Here is a 20,615-nt window from a genome sequence, read left to right on the forward strand (position 1 = left end):
GGCTGTTTTTTGGGATGAAGAGATAATTTTTTTTTAAGAAATAAAGTTTAGAGGATGTTTTAAAAATTATACAGATTTTGAAAATTCTATAAATCTAGATATTTTGTTTATCTCTTTTCTCACTTCTCTATTATAGAGACGGTTTAAAGAAGTTCTTAGAGCTAAAAATTAATGTTTTTCTTTTATAATAGATATTATTTGGGTTTTAAATGAATTGTTAGAGATGCTCTTAACCAAGGCGCGAAACACCTCATCCAAGAGGGTTAGCATATAAGGATTGAAGGAATGAACTAACTAGGGATATACTATGTACGTTCGTTTAATGATAATAAGAAGGGTACGTACGTATGGGATCAAGAGGGAACAACATGAGAAATCGTCTTTCACCCTATAGCTTATTTCCATTGAATATATCCATTTTTAAGCAGATGATCGAAGAGCAAGACCTTAATCTTGATCAATTGGCGGCAACATCTAACATACTCTAAATACTAGTACTTTAACATGTTGAAAATATATTTACCGTTAATTATTATTATTAATTATAATTCAACGGTTGAGATTGATGCTAACATGATTGAGTATCAAAACTATTAGCATATAAGATTTTTTGATCAATGGGCTTTTTATTTTCATGTTTTTCAAAGTACGTGAACAAGAAGGAACTAATCAGAAATAATAAGTAAAAAATGGACCAATAATATTAAAAATGTATGTCACGTAGACTATATACTGGATACATAGAATAATTTTTCCTTTATGTAACTCACATTAATGCTTGATTTAGGCATAAAATCCGAATATCATATCATAACCGTTGATTAAAACTCATTAATTAATGCATCTCATCATCTTTATGAGAGCTATGACCATGACGTTCACAACGTCTAAAATAATCCAGCTTAAAAATGTCAATGGATAGAAAAGGACCAACTCAACATTCCAAAGCCATGCAATTAACAAGTCAAAGGCAAGAAAGTAATGTTCGAAAAAGAGGCCGGCATAAGTCGAAAACTTGCTTCTTCAAGCAAGAAAACAAGAACTTGTTTCAGTTCAATCATATCTGATGTACAGTAATGATTAGACAAATTAATCCAGTTTTGAATTGGGTATTATGTCTTCAAAAGAATCAAAAGTAATGGATATAGCCATTAAAAAAATATAGGATCGATGATCAAAGTGATAGAGAAAATCTTGCTAGTGTCTTCTCTCTCGTTGTTCCATGAACTTGTGTATTCTCTTCAGTGCCACTTCAAGTGTCTGTTCACTCATGTTGGCAAAGCACACCCTGAACCAACCTGGTTCAGAGCACTGGCAAGAAGAACCTGGAGATATATTTAGCTTCACCTCATACATCATAGAATTCCAAATAGCCAGTTCACCTTCCCTTGTTGGTGTATCCAAGAATGGACCCAAATTCATCCAGCAAAACAAGCCAGCATTACCCTTCAGACACTCAATTCCGGAGCTCTTTAAGCCTTCAATGATCATATCATATCTCTTCCTCAGCCTCTCTCTATTGATTTTGATGTAATTTTCGGTGAACTCCTTGTCGGATAACATGGAAGCCAAGAGTTGTTGTGTTTGAGAAGATATTAAGGTGAAGCTAGACATTCTTCTTGCCGTTGTTACAACCTTGTCATTGTATGAGTATACTGTGCCAACTCGGAAACCGGGAAGACCAAGGTCCTTGGAAAGACTGTAAACAATGTGAACTCTTTCAGCATCTTTATATTGCTGGGCTTCAAGAATCTCGGCAATGCTTACAAATTCGGAAGATGAGAATGCGGATCCTGAGTAGATTTCATCAGAAACAAGATGGATGTTCTTTATGGTGACAAAGTCAAGAATCTTCTGAAGGACTACCCTTTGAATTGTTGCACCTAATGGATTGGATGGATTCGTAATTAGCACCCCTCTCACTTTCATGTTCTTATTCTCTGCTTCCTTATATGCAGCTTCTAAAGCTTGAGGAGTAATCTGGAAACTGTTGGAGCTGTCACAGTGGATTGGTACAATATTCACTCCAGTCCTCCACCTCAAGTCTCTATCAAATCTGAAAAATAAAAATTTGCCTTAACATTAGTTATGACGATCATACTTGTATGATGCTGATAAAAACAAATATGCATGATTGCATGATCATGATCGAGCAAACCCTCTTATCCGAGTCTGACGATGATATGTTTGCGAAACTGTCAATTGAGACAGTAAACATACAAATCATTACTCTGATAAGAAAACATTACTCGTTGTCAAAAAAAGAAGAAGATAACATTACTCATTGAAGATTTTAGGTATGCTCGTAATATAAGAATTGGTACTTACCCTGGGTAGTATGGGGTAGGAACCAGCAAAGCATCACCAGGATTAGCAAGAATGAAAGTCAACAGCTCATTTGCTGCGGTTGCACCAGCAGTGAGGACTATCCTACTAGGGTCAAACTTGGCTCTTCCTCCTCTGATTTGCTCCATGAAACTTGCCATCGCCTTTCTGAAAGACAAAAGGCCATGGTAATCTTGAAACAAAGCATTTTCTCGAAACCCTTTTGATCCCAAGTTGGAAGCTTCTGGATGTTGCTCCAGGTACTCTTCCACCAAATCAAATGAAACCTATTCAAATATAACAAATTAGTATTGAACAACAATTCTATGAAATGAAAATTTTATTCACAGATATTTGATTGTAATTTGTCTCATGATCGAGCAACTACTCACTTGATTCTCTGCAAGTCCCATCTGTATAACTCCAGAAGGGTTACTGGATTCATCGTAAGGGTTTTCATCGTATGCTTTCCAGCCTGCAAAATATGGAGAATCTTCTCCATGAGTATCAGAAACAGCTATTTTTGATAGCTCAACAGAGGGAGAGGGTTGCTCAATCTCTATAGCCATAACTAGCTTTCTTTCTTTTAGAAGGAGTCCTTCCTTTCAAGAAAGTTGTTACGACTACAATATGAGAGAGGAGAACTGTGATTGATTTGAATGAACCGTGTTGTCAAGAGGATACCTTATATAGGGTTTGAAAGACAAATAGTTTATTAATTTGACATTAAAGAAACAGATCCCCCCAAACTGCCTGTTCTTCTTCAATAATATGTAAATAAACAATCATTGATGCTGTAACGTAAGCAAGATTTATCAGAATATGCATGAAAGCTGGCGTTTTAGATGAACTTTTCATCTCGATCATGTACATCTACTACGTGCCAACTGAAATCAAAGTTCTGCCGTCTCTATTTGATCTCCGAAAGATATGTATCGAATATAGTGGTTAGGTGTGTTTAATTCTCTCAATTAACAACTCCTCATGTATATACTTCACAATCTATGACAAATCAAATCCTTGCCGGAAAAACCTAAATTTCATGCTTGATCTTGGAAACCAAACATTGATTCGTTATGAAGTAATGCAAAGTGCAAACTAACTAGGTAGCTAATCTTTGAAGAAATCTAAGAGTAGTTAAGTTCGACGACCTGATCAAAATGATCATAAAGATACCACTTACCCAAAGATTAGAGATTCTAATTTCTTAAGATCTGCTGACTCCGGCAGTTACTGTTGCAACATATATATATATATATATATATATATAGTTCATATCCATAGTGAACCTTCAATCTGAAATTACATAGTGAAGTTCCAATTTTGACACACTTTTCGGTCAATTTTTTTCACCATAAGCGATTCAATATTTAGGTATGATATCCAAGATCATCTATACAAAGTTTCATCCAATTTGACTATGATTTGAGCTTTTAAAATTGAGATTTACACGAACGGTTCACGTTGAACAGTTTTAATTCATTCATTGATTTAATATAATTTCAATACATTAACGATGTCTGAATTAGATGAAATTTTGTACAGATGATCTTGAATAACATAACTAAATATTGAATCGCTTATGGTGAAAAAAATTGACCGAAAAGTGTGTCAAAATTGGAACTTCACTTTGTAATTTCAGAGTGAAGCTTCACTCTGGATAAAAACTGTATATATATATATATATATATATAGTTTATAACTTCTTTTGAGTTTCTTTCTTGGAGATCGATGCAACTTTTAGGTTTTATGTGCAATTGCGATAAGATCGAATTAACCTCTATATATGATCTCAAGCATAATTAAGATCTAATAGTTTGAGTTTGTTTAGAAATGCTAAGCGGATCGGAGAACGTGAATAATGTTACCAGATGCCGACGACTAAGGGCGACTAATCAGCCCGCAAAGGAGAGACAAGTATCAAACAAAAGGAATGCATCAGACATGAACTTCTTATTTTAAAAATAATAATAATAATTTACATGTATATATATATATAAATAAATTTAGGTTATCTTTACTACTATAAATTAGCGCCTAAAAAGTTAACCAAATTGTGAACTACTAAATCTACCCCTCTCTAATTTTATTCTTACACATTGACAGAATGACAATTATGTAAAAATACAAATGCTTCACTAATGTGTTTTACAAAAACTATCTCGAAAAAAGGTGTCCGTGCTTAGCTTATTTGCGTCTTGTATTTTTAAGACAAGCAAAGATTCTATGGAACTTGCATACTTGATACCTAAGTTTTTTTTTGGCAAAATTTTAAGAGTAGTAGACCACTTATGCTCCACTCATAAGATTGATACATTTTCTTTCGAATTATTCAAAACGGTACATGATGTTCTAATTACAATGTCAAATAGGTACACACCATTATTTTCTCCGTCATTTGGTTTGATTTCCGTCAAAGTTGAGGACAAATCCGTCTCTTCAAGAAGTGATGAAATAATGGAAGGAAAAAAAACAAACAAAACGCAACCATTACCATGCATTCCTGCTCACATTGCCTTGTGTGTTGCAGTGTTGGCCGCCAACTTTGCTAACGATGGTACCCTTCTTTTCTTCTTCTTTTTGTCAACACTGGCTTTGTTTTATTATTCTTTTTTTAAATGCAAGCTTGCGAGAATGAGTTAAAGCAAGGGGCTTAGAGCTCTGAAGTCTGGTAGATTTTTGATTGATTGAATCACATCAGTCTTGTGAAGCTTGGCGCGCATTGAAGAGAGAGCTTAGCCATGGCGGTGCTGGTTACTGATTGCAGTCAGATTGGGCAAATGAGGCGAGATTGCAAGCTATTTCAAAGGCATGAGCTTTTCAACTATGTGTGTGTTAGATCTCTGCATATTTTAGATTAGATCCAAAATATTGATTTGGAAGTGTGTATAATATCTATGAACCTTTATTGGACAGAGGTAACTATAAGAATTGAATATAATCCTCAAATATTAAGATGATCGCAAAACTCACATCAAAAAAATTGAATTGCGTAAGGGTATTGGGTTTCTCTTTCTTAAAAGAGATAGGATAATATGAAAGGAATGAATGGGTAAGTAGAGGTGTCAGCAAATGGGTGGGTAACATGGTAAGAGAACAAAGAAAAAAAATTAAAAAAAGCATGACATAGATCTACTTATCATTAAGAGATAATTAACCCTAAAAATTATGTTAGAGTAACAGAGTTATTCACGGGCTGTATCATCTTTGGGTACTAGTGTGATTGTTTTGAAACAATATACATTGATTTTATGAATGGGTTAAATGTTGTGTACTGTTTTTAAAATTTTGCTGAATTTTTTTATTCAAAACTTTAATTAAACAAAACTCTACGAGGTTATTGGTGAACATGTATATTATATAACAAAACTTTAAACCCCTAGCTATTTAAGATCGATCAACAATAAAAGTACAAATGGATCATGGATGTACTAGTATCAAACTATATGTAAGTATCATAAACCAATAACTTCGATATTCATGCAGCAGCCAATTGAGCCGATCTGCCGATATAAATCGATCAGGTACTAACTAAGAAACTAGTCATGTATTCCAGCTCATTTCCAAGAAAGCTGGTATGCCACAGTTCTATGTGGATTCCACAAACTGATTACTAGAGGAAACCTGTCATTGCATATTGGGAGATAGCCTGCACCAGAAGAAGGGTCTGACACGTATGACGTACATTGACAGACTAATATGGCTAGTCTTCTGCACTTTCTAAGATACAGGGCCATTTTGTAATGCATCAACCAGTTTATATTAACTCAGCGAGTTGGGATTCATAGGGTTTTCTTAAACGTATAGTAGCTGCTCATTTCTTTTCTTGTGTTTGGAAAGACTAGCTAAGGAATGTAAATAGAAATTTTAATAATTTTCCTACAATATCCTCATATTAATACAAAACTCAAGGTCAGTTTTGTTAATTAATTTTAAAGTTTGGATGGGAAAATGATTCCATGTGTTGTGGAAGGAACTACATTCCCACCAATTTTCTAATGCTATGGGAAGTTTTTCCTTCCCTCTTCTTTTTCTTTGGTTCCCAATTAAACAAATGAAATGAATCACTTTCCTTTTTCAAGGCAATGATTCTATGAAACAAACATGACATTGGGTCATTTTGTATATATTTTAGGAATAGACTAGCTGATGAATTAACGGGGATTCGGATTTAGTTTTCCCGGAATGAGAGAGATGTGAGTTGGCATGTTTGTAACCCAATTTCAATCAAAGGCGAATATCTTCATGAAAGATATATCACCAATTATGATGTGCCACTTGATATTCTTAGTTTATAATAATCAAGCTACGGGAAGATCATGTCGAAGAGAGATCTATAGCTAGAGCAAAATGTAGAATATTGGGTTGGTATACAAATATTAATACTCTTTCTGCTGCCTAGCTCTATTCGATTTTGCTTACGTCTAGCAAAGGCACGAGTGCACGACGTCCATATAAACTTACATAAGTAACTAAGCACTCAAATTATTATAATCAATGATTCTTTTGAACAAAGTTTTGTGAACGCCATGAGCTTGTATCTAATTAAGCAAAAACATGCCAACAAGCCATAATTGTCTTCACTTTAAGAATTTCCTACAGCTTCTGCATCTGCATATGCTGCTAAATCTAACAAATATGCATATCTTTTAGTATATTGGGTACGTACACACACACACACATATATACTTTTGTGTATGTTGTGATCTACCATCGTCCACATAGACTATATGAGACTCATTAACTACAAATAATGCGCACAATACTCATAATCAATTCATATGATCGCCTCTCTGCATTTCATTATTAATATATACACTGTGTTCTTCCCTGGATTCCACGTGGAATTTTTTTATTTGTTAGGGGACTTTTCTTGATTGAATTATTTATTATTCAAGAAATAAAAATAGTATCCACAATGTGCCAAGATTCACCTTTTTTAGGAGAGCTTTATGTGAACCAAACTACCAACCATGTGCTTTCCTCCTATCTTCTCTGCAAAATGCAAAAAAATTATGTTACGAGCCAAGAACATCCATGCTCACTGACTCAGTTGGAGGTAAGATTGTTACATCGGACGTCTCTGAACTAATGCCATTTCTCTTTAGTTTCTTACAACTTAATAATTCTTCTACGGATTTATTCTAGCTACATCTTCTTACATGATGGATTGAAGTTTGTCCTGAATTCCTAATCCAATATATATATCTTATCTAATTACGTAATTAGTTTATATCGACAATCTGACAACATACATATAGAAAATACGTAACTCAGAGACTGAAAAAATATGCGTATATCAGCACCACTATGCCAGCGAGGTAAACAAGTCGGATATTAGGTGCTATGACAATAATTGATCTATCATCTCCTACATGGCCCCTTACATTGGAACTCATGAAAAATTTCATTTTTGTATTATGGCCTCAAAAATTGAAGTTAGACACATGCTTGCATGCATCTGCAGTTTGTATAACAGCTAATAAGTTTGAGCCTAATTTTCATTATTCAGCTACTGCATGTTGTTCACTTCTTCTGTTTCTCAATTGTGGGATGCTCTAACTTATCCTTCCTTTTCATGCACATGTCTAAAATCACTTACTTAACAACTTTTAAAAGTGCTAAAACAAGTTGCAGAGAACATAACCACGATGCTTAATTAGGGCACAAATTGAAAACTCACCTCCATTAATCTGGGAATATATATATATATATATATATATCTTATGGTGAAGAATTCCCTTTTTTTTGGTTTAAAAAATGAATAGGTCACCTGACCAACTTCTATTACATTTCAACATCTCAAATGCTCAAAATTTAAATTCTAATTTGTAGATCAACTCAATAAAATTTCAACAATATTAGAGGTCTTTAAGGGATTAAAAAATGAATAGGTCACCTGACCAACTTCTATTACATTTCAACATCTCAAATGCTCAAAATTTAAATTCTAATTTGTAGATCAACTCAATAAAATTTCAACAATATTGGAGGTCTTTAAGGGATTAAAAAATGATTTAAACTTATAAGCATTAATGGTTCATGTTTGACAGATTTAGCGCGTCTATTGCTTTCTCCAAGTTTAATACCTTAATGATAGTCATTTTGAGATTTTTGGCTGAAATTTTATAGAAGTAATCTACATATTAGACTCTAAAAGTTGAACAGTATAAATATGTAAATATAATCGAAAAATTAGTTAATGAGCTATCATTTTAAAATATCTAAAAAATATATCGCTTAGTAGAAGGGCCTTATTCCTACATATATATAGCGTTGAATTGATTGCTGGTATTGGGGCTTACTGTTCTTCATGGTTTTGATATCAGAGAGCAGTATGAAAAACTTATTTTCCGGTTTTCGATTAATTTCCTTCACAATTAGGGCCACACGACGACCATACAGCCATGAGTCATACTCTAGAGTGGGCTTCGTTTGGGCTAATTTTCCCTTTTTGTCATCGGGCTTTTGTTCATTTCTTGATTAGAGACTTTGAATCCCAAATTCACAGCAAAACCTACGTGTATGACCCATATCACACATTTTTGGGTGATCAAATCATTTAATAATTCCTGTTGAGTTTGATCTTTGCCGAGTCATGTTTACAAGCCAGAAACAACATTAACATCCAACCCCTTACATGTAATATTAAAGCTAAGACAATACTAGTTCATAATAGTTGGACCGCTGGACCATGTGCCATACTTGTCGCCCTTTAACATATACAATGGGTTATAGAAAAAATCACATCTAGGATTTCTAGTCATATTTTCCTTTTTTGGTGAAGAAATTTGGGCTTGGAAGTTTGTTACAAATATTTGGTACATTAGGCCTTTGTCTAGGCCCAAATATCATAGACCCGACCCGTTTTTCACCTTTAAATTAGTTGCAGCTTTGTTTTTGACCCGGATTGTAAAGAAGCCATTTTCCATGGCTTCGTCATCGTCTCTTACTCCTCCGCCGGTCCCGATCGAGCTCCACCTCCGCAACCGCGAAAAGCTCCTCAGCTCTATTCGCCACCACCTCTCTCACTCCTCTCGACCCCTCCACGGCTTCGTCTTACTCCAAGTAACCACCTCTCTCTCTTCTTCTTACTTCAATTCGATCACTTTATTTTCACAAAAAAAGAAAGAAAAGAATATTCCGATTTGATTCTGTAAATTCGTTCCAGGGAGGTGACGAACAAAACCGCTACGATACTGATCACGTCGATGTCTTCAGGTACTTGGTCGCTCGAATTATTGATTATATATTTGTTATGAGCTTTGTTTTAATCAAGATTGAATTCGCTACTGGAAATAGTCACTAAGTTTAACCTAGAGAAATCGGAATCATTTGTAATCGGTACGGTAAAAAATTGGTTGAGGTCATTCTAGAGGTGCTTGCCAGCTTTTACTGTGTTGTTTAGTCGTTTAGATGAGTTTAGTTTCTAAAATGAAATGTATGATTTTTGGTTATAGGCAGGAGAGTTACTTTGCTTACTTGTTTGGAGTAAAAGAGCCTGGATTCTATGGTGCTATAGTAAGTATTTGTTTGTGAAATTGTTATATATTAGCCGCCGTGTTGTTTTTCTTCTCGAGTGGAGCTTTAAGCTGATGTGATTGTACTTTTTCAAGGACATTGCAACGGGGAAATCTATTCTGTTTTCTCCTAGATTACCTGCTGAGTATGCTGTTTGGTTGGGGGAGATCAAGCCGTTATCCTACTTTAAGGTGATTAGAGGTTTATTTGTTTATTTTATGTGGAAGTGCACCAGGCTGTTGTTACATGTGAGCTCATACGATTGTTTGTTTATTTTCAGGAGAGATATATGGTTAGTGTGGCATGCTATACCGATGAGATAACAAAAGTTTTACAAGGCGAGTGGAAGGCATCTGGTAAACCTTTATTGTTTCTCTTACATGGGCTCAACACTGATAGTGATAACTTCTCGAAACCAGCAGAGTTTCAGGTTTTTAATCCTCAGACTCCCTTCCTATTTCACCAAAGTTATCCATACCATCACAGTATGACTTGCTGGTAGCAGGAAATGTCTAGGTTCTGGTAGTTAAAATTGGGTTGGGAAACAATTGGTGTGGTGATTGAACAAATAAAAGATAAATAAATCTATACATACATGATAATTCAATATCAGTGCAATGTAATCAATGTGCCTCACTGATACCTTTACTGGATAGTAGTATGTATATTTATATTATCTCTCTTGACTTTTATATAGGGCCTTGATAAATTCGACACAGACTTGACTACCTTGCATCCGATTCTGACTGAATGCCGTGTTATAAAATCAGATCTGGAGCTTGCCCTTATCCAGTTTGCTAATGATATAAGCTCTGAAGCTCATGTCGAGGTAACCTTTTGTGAATATGTTTCTTGACTAATTTATATTCTAGAAATTCTTCTCGTAATTAAGTGGTAAATGTACATTTACATATACTAAACTAATGGCAAAAACCAATTAAGTAAAGGGATAAGTTATTCACTGTCGTGTGAACTTCTTTGAACTTTACTAATTTTTTTTCTTAATTTGGACTAGTTCTTATTGTATCCTTGGAAAATTTCTGAAACTGAGTGTTTGTTCTTAGTCATTCTCTTGAATAATGAATTTCTTGCTACTGTTGTTTTTGACCAGGTCATGAGAAAAGTTAAGCCAGGCATGTATGAGTATCAGCTAGAAAGCATATTTCTTCACCACACCTATATGTATGGTGGCTGTAGACATTGTTCTTATACTTGCATTTGTGCTACTGGCGGAAATAGGTAACCTTTTCTTTGCTAATAGATTACAGTCATTTTTTCCTTTCCCATATGTTGTTTTAATACTCCACTGGTATGTGCACCACTCTGTTTCTTTTCTATGTTCTGTATGCTATTCTAATTCCATTGATGTTAAAGATACATGATCCAAACTACAAATATAGCCTTCTAAGATGTTATCTCTTTGTAGGCTTTTATAGTTTGGTTGAGAGTTCTAAATATTGGTTTCAGTTTTGACATCTTGTTTGATTTCACCATGATCATTAGTTTATTGACATTGACGTAAATTACACTAAAAAAAAAAAAGCTTGACTTGAGTCTTGTGTCTTGAAAATACAGTGCTGTTCTTCATTATGGGCATGCAGCAGCTCCAAATGACAGGGTAAAGTAGACTTTCTTCAACTGAAATTCTGAAGTTCCTTATTACCTTATCATAGTCATCATAACATCTCTTTTTATAGACCCTGGAAGATGGAGATTTGGCATTGCTTGATATGGGAGCTGAATATAACTTTTATGGGTCTGACATAACGTGTTCCTACCCTGTGAGTATTAGAGTATATACATTTGCAATCGTACATTTATCTTTCTAGTGGCTAGTGTACTGTTATACAATTTTAGATAGGTGTTCGTATGAGTCATCCCTTGTAATTTTTCAGTTTTCCATTTATATGGATCTTTATGATGCATTAAATCTGATAGCATAATTCTATCCCTCAAGGTTTCTCAAAATTCTTTTGACTTTTTCTGCAGGTGAATGGAAAGTTTACCTCTGACCAATCTCTTATATATAATGTAAGTAATTGGTATAATGGTGTTGATTATATAATCAGATTTTGTCTTGCTTTGTGTATGGGTGTGTGATTGGGCGTGTTTACATGTTTACGACTAGCCTGGTGTGTAGGGTTTTTTATAAATCGTTAGGTTTTTATCAGGTTTATGGTAACACTGTAATTTTGTTTCTAATTATTACACTTGCAGGCTGTTCTTGATGCCCACAATGCTGTCATAGCAACACTGAAACCTGGAATAAGCTGGGTCGATATGCATAAGTATGACTATATTATATCAAATCGTTAAAGCTTTTGGTTTTGTGGTGTACATTCTAATTCTATTATCTCCTTATGATTGCAGACTAGCAGAAAAGGTAATTCTTGAGTCATTAAAGAGAGAGGGCATCTTAAAGGGGTAACAATCTTATCTCAACTATTGTACCTAGTCTATAATTTATCAATTATGTAATGTATGATTACTTTCAAATTTTCTCTAGCTTTAAACGTATTTCTCATTGTGCTTGGTTCTAGTAATGTAGACGATATGATGGTTGAACGAATCGGTGCTGTTTTCATGCCTCACGGCCTTGGACACTTGCTTGGTATCGACACTCATGATCCTGGTGGCTACTTGAAGGTACTTATCCTTGAGTTATCTCCCTGGTCCTTTCTGGTTTTATCTTTCAGAAGACTTCAGGTGTCAGTATCTAATACTCTGGCATTTAACAACCAATTGCATAATCTACAGGGTCCGGAGAGGATTAAAGAACCTGGACTGAAGTCTCTGCGTACTACAAGAGAAATGGAAGAAGGGATGGTCAGTAATGAATTTTCCTTCTGTTTCTGTTCCGTTCTTTATGCTTGTAAATTTCACTTAATTTGTTGTGAATTTGGAAAAAAAAATCTTCTTAACTTGGTTACACTGATTCTTTGTATTGGGGGAATGGTCATTATTTAGGTGATAACGGTGGAGCCTGGGTGCTACTTCATTGATGCTTTGTTGGTTGCTGCTATGGGAAGTTCAAATACTACAAAGTTCTTCAATCATGAAGCCGTTGGTAGATATAAAGGATTTGGTGGAGTTCGAATTGAAAGCGACGTGGTACTCCCTTTATCTGAACTCTGATGATATTCTTTCACGTTCAACCCGTATAAATCATATAATTCAATAGCTTTGCGTTTGTGATTTCATACGCCTGGCGATGCATCCTTAATACATTATCCTGGGTTTTGTAGCTCATCACAGCCAACGGTTGTAAGAACATGACGAAGGTTCCTCGGGAAATAGGCGAGATTGAAGCAGTAATGGCAGGGGCACCTTGGCCTCTTGGCACTGCCTCCTAAGGTGTTGGGGAAATAGAAGAGAAACTGTACTGTAATAATTGTTCCTTTTTTTATTCAGCAAAACGAAGTCACAATCAGATTCACCTATATATGATTCTTCTCTTCATCAAAGCAATAAGAAATGTGAGATAGTTTGGCATTTTGGAGATCCTTCACGGTTCGTATCTCCAAATTTCTAGTTTACTTAATTTTAGTTACACATGCACCTCTAGCGTTTAGCAATTTTTAGATTTAAGCTGTAGAATCGCAGTAAAGTAGGTTATAAACATCATGGTAAGTTTTACGGATGCGGTGGTTTAAACCATGGGCATGATTGTAATTACCAAAGGATAAAGACAAATATATACAGTACTATGAAATAGGTGAGAATAGAGGCACCCCATTGGTCTGACTTAGTTCTATAAAAGAATGTCACTGCACTTGACGACATGCCATATAGCCTAAGAAAATTCAGGAAAAAAAGAAAAAGAAAAAGAAAAAAAATTAATAGTTGTATTTAGTGTAACTGAGCTTATTAGAAAAATTGGCTTATACTTATTTATGAAAATAAGTAGCTGGTTTGGGATGTGTCTCTCTTGATCACACTGTGGGTATAGGAGTTTTCTCCTATTTTGTTAATTAGTCAATCCAGTTTGACTCGACATGGAGAGCTATTGGCTTTGACTCGACATGGAGAGCTATTGGCTTTGACTCGACACTAGTTTGCGTATTGTCATTTCTAATGGTTTATACCCTCTTATTGTGGAGTCAAATTTTCAAATTCGGTAGATGTTATTCATAGTGGACATCTTAATAATTCGGAATTCGGCTTTCTAATTTTGGATTTTAAAAAGTTACTTGGTTGTATTCCTTCAGTTGTTGTTAGGTTTGTGAGGAGAATTGCTAATTCTATAGCTAATGAAATGGCTCAAATAACAACCACTAAGGCTTTTAGCCTTACTGGTGCTAGACCTCCGTCTGTGGAGGTCATTATTGATGTACTGATCTCAATCAATGAAATTATTCATTTCCCTAAAAAAAAATTATGCATCAGGTTAATGTAATACCCAGACTCAGAAAACTACTTATGTGGTATCAAAACTAAGATTTCACTATTAACGTAACGCATGAGACCACTTTTCGGCACGACGACGTCGATGCCGTTATTGTGGTCACGTGTCGCATGTGTTGTTAAAAAAAAAGATAATTACTGAAATTACCTTAACAAAATTTTTTATCATTAATCTCAAATTTTTGTGGTAATGTCAAAGTAGTACTAAAATTCACAATTCCCTATCAATGTGACGCCGAAGACTATTTTCTATTACAAAACCTTTTTTAGTGATGTGTCGTTCTCGTGCTACTATAAAAGGTAATTACTAAAATGACATTAATATTAATGAAAGCGGAAGTTCCGTTACAACTTCTTCGCTTGCCTCAATCTTCTCCATTTTTTTCTTACAATATGCCTCACTTATAGCCAACAACACGTCTTCGCCACCAAACTTCGTTGTTGTTTAACCTCGTCATTGGTGATGATCATGTACTACTTAAAGAGCGAGAGAGGTCGGCGTCAGAACGTCTCCCCCAGAAGAGCTCGAATTAAGATTGACACAGACTTGTCTTAATGAAAAAGGTCTACGATGACACGTTAATAAAGAATTTTGAGTTTATGTACTACACTGATAATTTTCCAAGTCTGAAAAACTATCTTAACCGTGTCTTAAGAGTTTTGAAACTAATGTTGTTAAAAAAATTCAATATTTACCTTTTTTTAAAGACACGTGGCGATACGTGACTAACATGACAGCGCCGTATTCATTGATTTGCACACATACCCATGCTTAGTTGATAATGGCTAATCTCCGTTAGTTATAGTAAACATGTACCATAGTTTTAACTTTGAATGAATTCATTCAATTTGGATACGTTAAGTAGGCAATTGATATCCGTGTAGCTTAGTCAGTTTGGCTTTATGGTCATCACTACATAATTGTCTTTGCATTGTACTGTAACTAGCTCTATCTGACTATCTGTATATGTTTCTTGCTTTTCATTGTTTTTCCTTATTCTTATGTGATGTCATGTTATTTATACTCATCGTCTTCTTCTGTCATCATCACCACCTTGATATTATTTTTACTTGTGAATATGGAAACTAGGTGCAGTCGACCATTTTGAAGACAAGGAGGATGACCACAGCACGAGGAAGCACCCATACAACACTGAATGTAAGCAAATTGCTGATTATATTTCTGAACTAGGACTCGATGTTCGTCCTAAGCGGACTGATTGTCCTAGTAAGTGCCGTTGCATTGTGCCTGATAATGAACTGGTTCATTTTATTCCAAATATAATCCCGTTACTCATCATCGATATCTTCTTTTGTAACCATGACCACCCTGATAAATTTTTTTTTTTGGTTCTAAATAACGGAAACCAGGTGTTGGCGACAATATTGAAGACAAGAAGGATGACCATAGCACTGGGAAGCGCCCTCAAACCAGTCAATTTAAGCAAATTGCTGATGTTTATGCTAAACTAGTGGAGGATGCTCATCGTTACCATTCTGATGGTCATCCTGTCCGCATTTTGCCTGCCGATTTTGCTGCTAAGAAACGGGATGATCGTATTCCAAGAGGCTATACCTCTTCATCCCGTGATAGTCTTCGCGAGGGATATGGAATGGTTTGTAAACGCTGTTGGGTTCCAAATTGTCGCACCGGTCGCTATAACGTTCCTATGTTGATGAACTGTTACTACTGTAAAGAGCATGGTAAACATTTCTCGTATGATTGCCCTTCATATCGTGGTCCGACAATGGCCGACCACCTCAGCTGCTTCAATTGGAAGAAAGCGGATCCAAGTCGTGTTAAGAGATTTTCGGCTCTACGAAATAGATCTAACAGTGATAAAAAAAAATAAACTGTTGAGAGCTGATGATGCACCTAGCTTGGGTAGTGAGGATGCTTTTATGGTCTTTATATTGTTAAATTGTAGATTGTGGATGGAGCTCTAATTCGAACACGTACTTTAATTCAGCCATGTTTTGTATAACTTGAGTTGTGTTGTTGAATCAGTGGTTCTGATCTAATCTTGAACGTATAAGGCACTGATTATCTTCATCTTCATCAGGGATCGTTACGATATATGTTGAATTGATGTGTAGGAACATGCAAATTCTTCTGCCTTATATTTTCCTCTAGTTTCTGAATACTTGCTCTGGCCAGATATTAATCTAGCTAATACCTGTGATGGATCTACAAAACCGTGATGACTGAAAGGATTGGAGGTGAATATGCATCTACAAATCCACAATGAATCGAAGAAGGGAAATAAACTAGAATTATTGTTTCGGTAGTTTCTCTACTAGTTATATATATTTGGAAGCTCTGTCAAGGCCACAGGGGGCCGAGGTACGTGCCTTGCCATTACTGCTTCAATCTCCGTTGGATGCTTCCCACGAAACCCCCTCTCACAATTCTAAATTCTTCGACATGAATACGTGACCAGGATCGTCTTCTGATCTCTAACAAGATTCAATTTACTGCTTCCGATTTTTGTTCAATATTGTGTGTCCGATTTTTGTTCAATATTGTGTGTCCGATTTTTGTTCAAGAACGAAATCATCAACCCACCCTGAGAATGAATCAAACCCCTTGTTCGTTTCAGGCAGAAACACAAATTTGTATGTGCAGACGTGCTGCAATATTGTGTACTAGAGTGTTCTATGTATATGTTTCTGACTTTTCATGTTTCTTCTTTATTCTTGTTGAGATGTTATTGTTCAATTTTATATGGTCATGTTCCTCATCTTTTTTTTCCGTCGTCATGACCTGTTGTAAAGAATGGAAACCAACTGTTGTTGACTAATTTGAAGACAAGAAGGATGATCACATCACTAATTAAGAAGCACCCAGAGAACACTCAATCTAAGCAAATTGCTGATATATATATATATATATATATATAATTGTTTTTTCTAAATTAGTGGATGATGCTTTATCGTAGGCAGACTGACTAAGTGACACTGCTAGTTAGTCTAGTTGCGTCGTGCTTGGTCCGGATGATATTCCTGATAATGAACCCGGTGGTTTTATTCCAAGAGGCTATGCTTCTTCATCCCGTGATAGTCTTCGCAAGGGATATATATGCAATGGTTTGTTCAAACTGTAGGGTTCGGGGTTCCGAATTTTCGTACCGGTCGATTTAACGTTCCTACGTTTATGCATTGGTACCACCGTAAAGAACAAGTATACGAATCACAATGCGAGACTTGTTGAGAGGCACAACGTCGATGGCCTCCTGTACGGTGCAGTAGTCACCGGAGCCGTCCTGCGACACCGTTGCACCGAAGCCGACATTTTGAGGGGTTGCCTAGCTAGAATTAGACTGGATCAATAACATTTTGTTATGACATTTTATTATGATTCTAGATGTTAGACAAGCTACTTACCGGTTTGGGCCTCCTATTTTGTTATGTAATGGGCTGATGGATCCAGGTAATATTGTAAACGGGTTTTAGAGTTATCCTCATACTATATAAGAGGTAAAATGATAGATTGTAAGAGATTTGATAAATATTGAGTTTTAATATTTTCTTTAGTTCTTTTAGCTTTCATTTCCTTTTTCTTCTGCATCAATGGCTTTCATGGTAATGATTATCAGGATCGTTATAAGTGGTATCATAGCCCACATCTGGGCCTGTCTCCAATGAGTCAGGTGGATTATGGCGGTGGTTTCACCGGTAGCCATTATTGTGGCTCTGCTTATCAGCTTCTGGTTAACTACTATACACAAACTCATATGTAGATGAATATCGCCCAACCAAACTCCTACCCACTACCACAACATTTCACACACCAAAACCCTTACCCACCACCGCAACATCACCACTCTGCAACGCTCATCAATGGCCATCTATTGCCTTATCAATTTCCATATATTTCTCCCCCTCATGCACACTGGCTCCACCCATCACCTTACTCGCAACCCATTTCTCATCAGCAGCCACTGACCACCACTTTTCCATCAATTCCTAATTACAACTCACCTCATTCTCACCCGATTTCACAAAGCCCCTATAATGAACCCTCATCTCCACCACCAGTTCATCCTTCGAAGACCGATATCTCGTATGTGGTTGCTCCTCCGATTTACCCTCCCATAACTGAGAGCTCGTTCGTGACTCCTCCGCCGACTCACACACTGCAGTTCCAACCAACGGCCATGCAGTCTCCTCTGGTAGACGATCCACGTCGTCATTCCCCAATACCCATTCACTCATCGTCGCCAATCAAGCAAGCACCCTCTAGCAAATCGATTCTGACTACTGGGGGAGTGAGGAAGCCGCAAAGATGCGTGATCGGAAGGGTCGTAAACCGCGAGACTGGCAAATACCAGAAACGCAATAATCTTTTGATGCGTAAGCCTCAATTTTAGCATCTATTAAGTGAAAATTGCCCTGGATTATAAGACTAATTTGCAGCTCCATAGCTCAGATATGGAATAACGAAAGATTATGGTCAAGTTCGAGGGGAGTGAGAAGCCACCGGCACTACCACAAGGTTCCCGCACATGGCACACAAATGCTAAGCTGTGTGATATGAAAGAATCTTTTATGAAATGGATGGATAGCTTCATATCAGAATTCGAGGAGTTACAGTTGCTAAAGAATTCGTGGGAATCCGTGGGAAACCAATTTGAGAATTCAATGCGTACTGACTCTCCTTCTCAGTACAAATTTCTGACATCTTACCATGAAGATATTGTTGGATTCACTAGTGAAATGGGTACTAATTATAAGTTATCTGTGATTTCAAAAGTGTCTCCTGATGTGAGTTTTTATTTGAATGATAATATGCCCATTGTTGTGGTATCTTGAAACACTTGTGAGGATGATATTGATGTTGGTATGACTGACAACTTGAATGTTGGGGATAAGAGCATGGATGCTTGCATTGAAAATAGGGAGTCTGAGATTCAAGGTACTGAAGGGATGAATAATGTAATGTGGGAATATGATGTTCAATCACATAATGTCCAAGTCATTAATACTGGTACTAGACTATCTGTTGGGTGTTCACTTCTTCGTTCAACGGTTTCCACTTCCATGGATGTTGGCAACAACTTATTGAATGATAATTGTGGTGAGGAAAATGTTTATGTTAGAGAGCTTTGGGAAGATGCAAGTGAACTTTAAGTTAGCACTACAGAAAATATGGGAAAATTGGAAATCAAATTTCTTGTCCAACTCGCAAGTGAAGGCAATGCAAAAGAGCTATATTATATTGTTAAGGAAGGCCTAAAGCTGAACATTGAGACGGTGATGTGTTATGCTGATGCACAAACTAGAGCAATGTTCTATGTTGGAAGTTATGGTGCTTTCATCGATTATGATTACTTCATTGATATTCCAGTTTGAGAATGAAGTTGATAGGTACATCCATGAACTGCCCTCAACAGAAAATGCTAAGTTCACTGGTATGTTCCATTTCAAGCCATGGTACAATGTCATTTGTTGACTTTTGGACAATATCTGGATGAAAATTATAGGCTTGAGGACAAGCCTGTTCTTTGAGCGGGTGGAAATGTTATGATTCTAGATATTAAACAAGCTACTTACCGGTTTGGACCTCCTATTTTGCTATGTAATGGGCTGATGATTCCAAGTGATATTGTAAACGGGTTTTAGGGTTATCCTCCTACTATATAAGAGGTAAGATGATAGGTTGTAAGAGATTGATGAATATTGAGTTTTAGTATTTTCTTTAGTTCTTTTAGTTTTCATTTCCTTTTTCTTTTGCATCAATGAATTTTCATGGTAACGATTATCAAGATCGTTACACATTTTGATAATTGGATCAAAATGATAGTTTTGCTTTCATTTTATATTCTTATGATAATAAGCATAAAATCGAAGAAATCTTCTACTGTTAATTGTTGAAACAAATTAAGGTCGAACTTCAAAAGGAAGCCACTGCCACATGCGGACACACCACCGGTGAGCAGGGCCGGCCCTGAGAGAGGGCAGCCAGTGCTACCGCACTGGGCCCATGACCCAAAATTCTAATTTTTTTGTTTGTTTGTTTGTTTATTGATAATAAATTTAATATAATTAATGAAGTAAAACCACACACCACACAATCGTGTTCACCAACTAACTCATGCTAATCAGTATTTTTTTTTCTACAGCCTTCAGTTCACAATCTCTGTTCCAAACCCTGAGTTTTTTTTTTGTGTAATGACCCATTTTTTTTCTTTGCACTGGGCCTCAAATCTCTCAGGGCCGGCCCTGCCAATGAGTCACCGCCACTGCCAGTCAATATCCTAACGTACCCGGTACATTCATAGCACCAGTAACATGACCTTGCAGCGGACATTATCGTACGTACACAAACAACAAACACCCGTACGTAGTAATCTAGCTACTCGATC

At 36.2% G+C, this 20,615-nt stretch overlaps 3 protein-coding genes across 3 annotated transcripts; 2 read left to right on the forward strand and 1 right to left on the reverse strand.

Moving 5' to 3' along the window:
- Nucleotides 1-1,197: 1,197 nt before the first annotated feature.
- Nucleotides 1,198-2,894, reverse strand: LOC126782395 (1-aminocyclopropane-1-carboxylate synthase 7-like). Its single transcript, XM_050507639.1, has 3 exons — nucleotides 2,718-2,894; nucleotides 2,329-2,612; nucleotides 1,198-2,056 (listed from the first exon to the last, which is right to left on the reverse strand). The coding sequence occupies exons 1-3, from the start codon at nucleotides 2,892-2,894 to the stop codon at nucleotides 1,198-1,200; spliced, it is 1,320 nt and encodes a 439-aa protein (XP_050363596.1).
- Nucleotides 2,895-9,253: 6,359 nt separating this feature from the next.
- On the forward strand, nucleotides 9,254-13,338 carry LOC126784598 (uncharacterized). Its single transcript, XM_050510071.1, has 16 exons — nucleotides 9,254-9,393; nucleotides 9,497-9,546; nucleotides 9,786-9,846; nucleotides 9,942-10,037; nucleotides 10,127-10,276; nucleotides 10,544-10,675; nucleotides 10,958-11,085; nucleotides 11,422-11,464; nucleotides 11,544-11,627; nucleotides 11,836-11,877; nucleotides 12,064-12,134; nucleotides 12,217-12,270; nucleotides 12,387-12,492; nucleotides 12,604-12,672; nucleotides 12,814-12,957; nucleotides 13,092-13,338. Exons 1-16 carry the CDS (start codon nucleotides 9,256-9,258, stop codon nucleotides 13,197-13,199), a joined length of 1,476 nt encoding a protein of 491 aa, XP_050366028.1. The 5' UTR covers nucleotides 9,254-9,255; the 3' UTR covers nucleotides 13,200-13,338.
- A 1,694-nt stretch (nucleotides 13,339-15,032) lies between these two features.
- On the forward strand, nucleotides 15,033-16,103 carry LOC126793655 (uncharacterized). Its single transcript, XM_050520250.1, has 3 exons — nucleotides 15,033-15,045; nucleotides 15,341-15,409; nucleotides 15,622-16,103. The coding sequence occupies exons 1-3, from the start codon at nucleotides 15,033-15,035 to the stop codon at nucleotides 16,101-16,103; spliced, it is 564 nt and encodes a 187-aa protein (XP_050376207.1).
- The last annotated feature ends 4,512 nt before the right edge of the window (nucleotides 16,104-20,615 follow it).

Source organism: Argentina anserina, chromosome 1 (assembly GCF_933775445.1).
Source record: "Argentina anserina chromosome 1, drPotAnse1.1, whole genome shotgun sequence".
Lineage (NCBI taxonomy): Eukaryota > Viridiplantae > Streptophyta > Magnoliopsida > Rosales > Rosaceae > Argentina > Argentina anserina.

Bases quoted from the DNA above. Each gene is read 5' to 3' on its own strand.
- LOC126782395 (XM_050507639.1), bottom strand. From the start codon at position 2,894: ATGGCTATAGAGATTGAGCAACCCTCTCCCTCTGTTGAGCTATCAAAA. The intron at 2,613-2,717 runs GTGAGTAGTTGC...ATATTTGAATAG, and splicing joins TGGGACTTGCAGAGAATCAA to GTTTCATTTGATTTGGTGGA. The intron at 2,057-2,328 runs GTAAGTACCAAT...TTTATTTTTCAG, and splicing joins CCTACCCCATACTACCCAGG to ATTTGATAGAGACTTGAGGT.
- LOC126784598 (XM_050510071.1), top strand. From the start codon at position 9,256: ATGGCTTCGTCATCGTCTCTTACTCCTCCGCCGGTCCCGATCGAGCTC. The intron at 12,271-12,386 runs GTAACAATCTTA...GCTTGGTTCTAG, and splicing joins AGAGAGGGCATCTTAAAGGG to TAATGTAGACGATATGATGG. The intron at 12,673-12,813 runs GTCAGTAATGAA...GTCATTATTTAG, and splicing joins GAGAAATGGAAGAAGGGATG to GTGATAACGGTGGAGCCTGG.
- LOC126793655 (XM_050520250.1), top strand. The intron at 15,410-15,621 runs GTAAGCAAATTG...AACGGAAACCAG, and splicing joins GCACCCATACAACACTGAAT to GTGTTGGCGACAATATTGAA.